General features: G+C 31.3%; 1 protein-coding gene across 1 annotated transcript in view; it reads right to left on the reverse strand.

Annotated features, from left to right (window-relative positions):
* Positions 1–1,816: 1,816 nt before the first annotated feature.
* LOC101506909 (calcium-dependent protein kinase 4-like) overlaps positions 1,817–3,442 on the reverse strand; it is a 3,028-nt gene continuing 1,402 nt past the window's right edge. The window contains exons 3-6 of the mRNA XM_073363536.1: positions 3,185–3,364; positions 2,950–3,102; positions 2,397–2,512; positions 1,817–2,023 (exon numbers count right to left, since the gene is read on the reverse strand). Coding sequence (XP_073219637.1) covers positions 1,844–2,023; positions 2,397–2,512; positions 2,950–3,102; positions 3,185–3,364 — 629 coding nt within the window. The 3' untranslated portion in view covers positions 1,817–1,843. The remainder of the gene's footprint in view (positions 2,024–2,396; positions 2,513–2,949; positions 3,103–3,184; positions 3,365–3,442) is intronic.

Here is a 3,442-nt window from a genome sequence, read left to right on the forward strand (position 1 = left end):
TATAAATCAAACAAAAAAACTTACGAGCACCAAAATAAAAAAAGATTATAATTGCAAAAACTAAATTCATATATATTTAAACCATAAATAAATTATGAAACAAATATTTATGCCAAATATTTCACAAACTTACTAAAAAGAAGACATACATAAATATTTCAATTAATTGGTATTGGTATAATCTTACAAACATAGCTTTGTGTGATACAATGGAAGATACCATAAGTACCTACTAATTAATAGTATGTACCACGACACCTATGTATAGGGGAGCAACCTCCGGTGTAATTATTTCGTTGATTTTTTACATAATTTTTAGGAAGAGTTCCAGTTTTCAACTTCCTTAAACCTTCATAACCAATTCCACCAGCCAATGCGTTTTGATTGAAAATAGCCATACTAAGAAGAAAAAAACAAAAGAACAAATAGCGCTTCATGATTAGAGGAGTTAGAGCCAAAAATATTACAAATATTTTGTTCTTCCTTGAGCGGATGCAATTTACGTATTTTCTTTGCTATTGAAATTAAACTTCACACCATGCAAATTTATAGTCTGATTAGGGTCTAGTTTATTTTGTATAGTTATAAAAAACTTAAATTTTGGTTTTATTTAGTGAAGGAAAAGTTATTTTGAAATAGTTATTTTAAGCACTTTGTTATTTATTTGTTCGAATAATTATTGACTTTTTCTTGTTGGAATATATTGATCTAACTAATTGTATCATCATCCTCATTGTATTAAAACAATTTTGAATCTCCCCTTTTAGCTTGGAAATTGTTATTCTCGTTTATTGGTTAGCTTGTTGAATAAAATAGGTGCTCCAACTCATTAAATTCACATATTAACAAAGTTACTTTTTAAAGTCTTTTAACCTAAAAGATATTTATTATTAAAATATTTATTCATATCTTATCAGTGTAACAAGATGATGAACTCGTGTAATGCAAAAGTAAAATACTTGTTCTTTGTATTGATATTCTAATTTATATATATATATATATACTTTAAAAGACAACGAGTTTTTATAAAACCATAAAAAGGTTAACATTTATTATTTTTTCCAATATTGAAATATAATTTAATTAGACAGTTTTAATTAATATATACTATAAGTTATACAACTTTAGGAACTAAGAACCATGCATTTATACCAAACAAAATTTTATAATTATTAACAAGATATAGATACAAATTATAGTATATTTTAAAAAAATAAGAATATAAGAAAATCACTACAAGAAAAACTGTTATTACCTACGGCAAATTTTATCTTTACCCACGGACTATCCATAGGTAACGTAAAATTACCTACGGATTACCCACGGACACGAGTTCGTAGCTAAATCGCTCGTAGGAAAATATTTACCGACAGACAAGCTGCGGGACACACTTACCTAGGGATTGTCCATGGGTAATATGACCCACTGAGTATCCGTAGGTAAAATAGTAGATAGTTATCGACGGAAAAGTCGTAGGTTACGTTACCCACGGATCATCCGTGACAAGTCTACTATTTTATATTTAATATTGATAATTTTATCCATGAATTGTCCGTGGGTAATGTAACCTACTTGGCTACAACTACTAGACGCTTCCTGATTTTCTATCGTAATATCACATTTAGACACGTTTCATTAATGTCCAATATCAACTCCAGTGTCAAAATGACAAGTTACCAGCAAACACAGAACCTTGTTAGCTATGTAAGATTATATATAACAAAATTAAAAGATTATATTTAAAAAAATTAAAATATTATTTCCAAAAAGAATAAAAGAATGGGACTATGAGAGTACATACACAAAATACAGAGAAAAATATATTTTTAACAAAACTAAGTCACTAACACCCTACCGCTTCCATAAGATCGCGTATTTCTGTATCCTTAAGGGTAGACCCATATCTTCTTAGACCAGCTTTGAGTTCATCAAAAGTGATTGCACCACTGTTATCAGTATCCATAGTCTGGAACATTTCTCTCAAACCAGCAATTTCCTCTTCAGATAGACTTTCGGCAATTACCTAAGAAAATAGCATAACAAGCAATGATTACAAACAACTATAACTATAGTTACTTAGTCTCAATCAAACAAAAACATAATAGATAACATATTAAATCCACTTGAAAGTGAAGAGTGAGTGCAAACAACAAAGTTACTTAGTTTCAATCAAACAAAAATATAACAGATTAAATACAATTGAAAGTGAAGAGCAAGTGCATAAGCCCAATAAGGTTACTTAATTTGGAAATCAAGAAGTGCACGATAGTACAATCCACAAAGGCAACAATGGAACTTCATATATTATGTATGAAAATGCATCACCTTTTTCATAACAATGTATGATCAACATTCATACATAAATTAATATCCATGCATTAATTAGCTTTATTTACCCGCAATGCCATCTTCTTTAGCTTATTCATTGCAGAAAACTGTTTGAGACGAGAAAGAACAGCAGGGTCCAATGATCTGTCAGGGGCAACTCCATTTTCACATATCCAAGGATGACCTAAACAAACAAAACAAGTTATGTCCTTTGACCTACAAAGTAGATTACAATATGTATAATAACGCACACAATCATACTGAAACACAATATTCTGAATATTTGCAAAATTTAATCCACTCCGCCATTTCATAAAGCTGACAAAATTATTAAGCTCATTAAAAAAATGGATTTTCTTTCGAGGAAACGAAACATCAAAGATCATGTATCTACTACTTTAATAGTTTAGAAAAGAGGCACTGTTCTTCCTAGGTGAGTCTGCCATAGATAAGGGAATGTCAGTGGGACTTTACTCAACTGTTACATCTACTCTGAAAGTATAATAACACCTAATAAATAGCCATAATAGTGACCAATCCAAAAGGAAACAGCATCTTTTATTCATATAGGGATGGTCCTTCTTTATATAGAAAGTGTATTATAAAAAAGAACAAACGTACATAAGACTTGATGAGCAGTCAACCGATCTGAAGGCTGAGAACACAACATCTTTCTAATCAGATCTTTTCCACTATCAGATATTAGAGGCCATGGATCTGAGTCAAAATCTATATGTCCCTTCAATACAGCATCAAATATACCCTGCTGGGTCTTTGAGCTCCAAAACGAAAAAACTTTTAGTAATGCTGCAGATGCAGGGCAAAAGATCAAAAGAGTGTTAGCAGTGAAATATACCTGCCCAAAACGGTGGTACACCACTGAGCAATATATAAAGTATGACACCGGCGGTCCAAACATCTGCTTCAGGCCCATAATGCTTGAGGAGAACCTCGGGAGCAACATAGTATGGGCTGCCAACTACGTCAGTGAAAACTTGACCTGAAACAGGGAGGATTAAATGAAGATATAAAGAAACTAATTAGTATGGAGATTAGCATTTAGCAGCTGTGTAAAAGTAACCATAACATGATCGATGTATTAACCCTATACGGC

This window comes from Cicer arietinum, chromosome 7 (assembly GCF_000331145.2).
Source record: "Cicer arietinum cultivar CDC Frontier isolate Library 1 chromosome 7, Cicar.CDCFrontier_v2.0, whole genome shotgun sequence".
Classification (NCBI taxonomy): Eukaryota; Viridiplantae; Streptophyta; class Magnoliopsida; order Fabales; family Fabaceae; genus Cicer; species Cicer arietinum.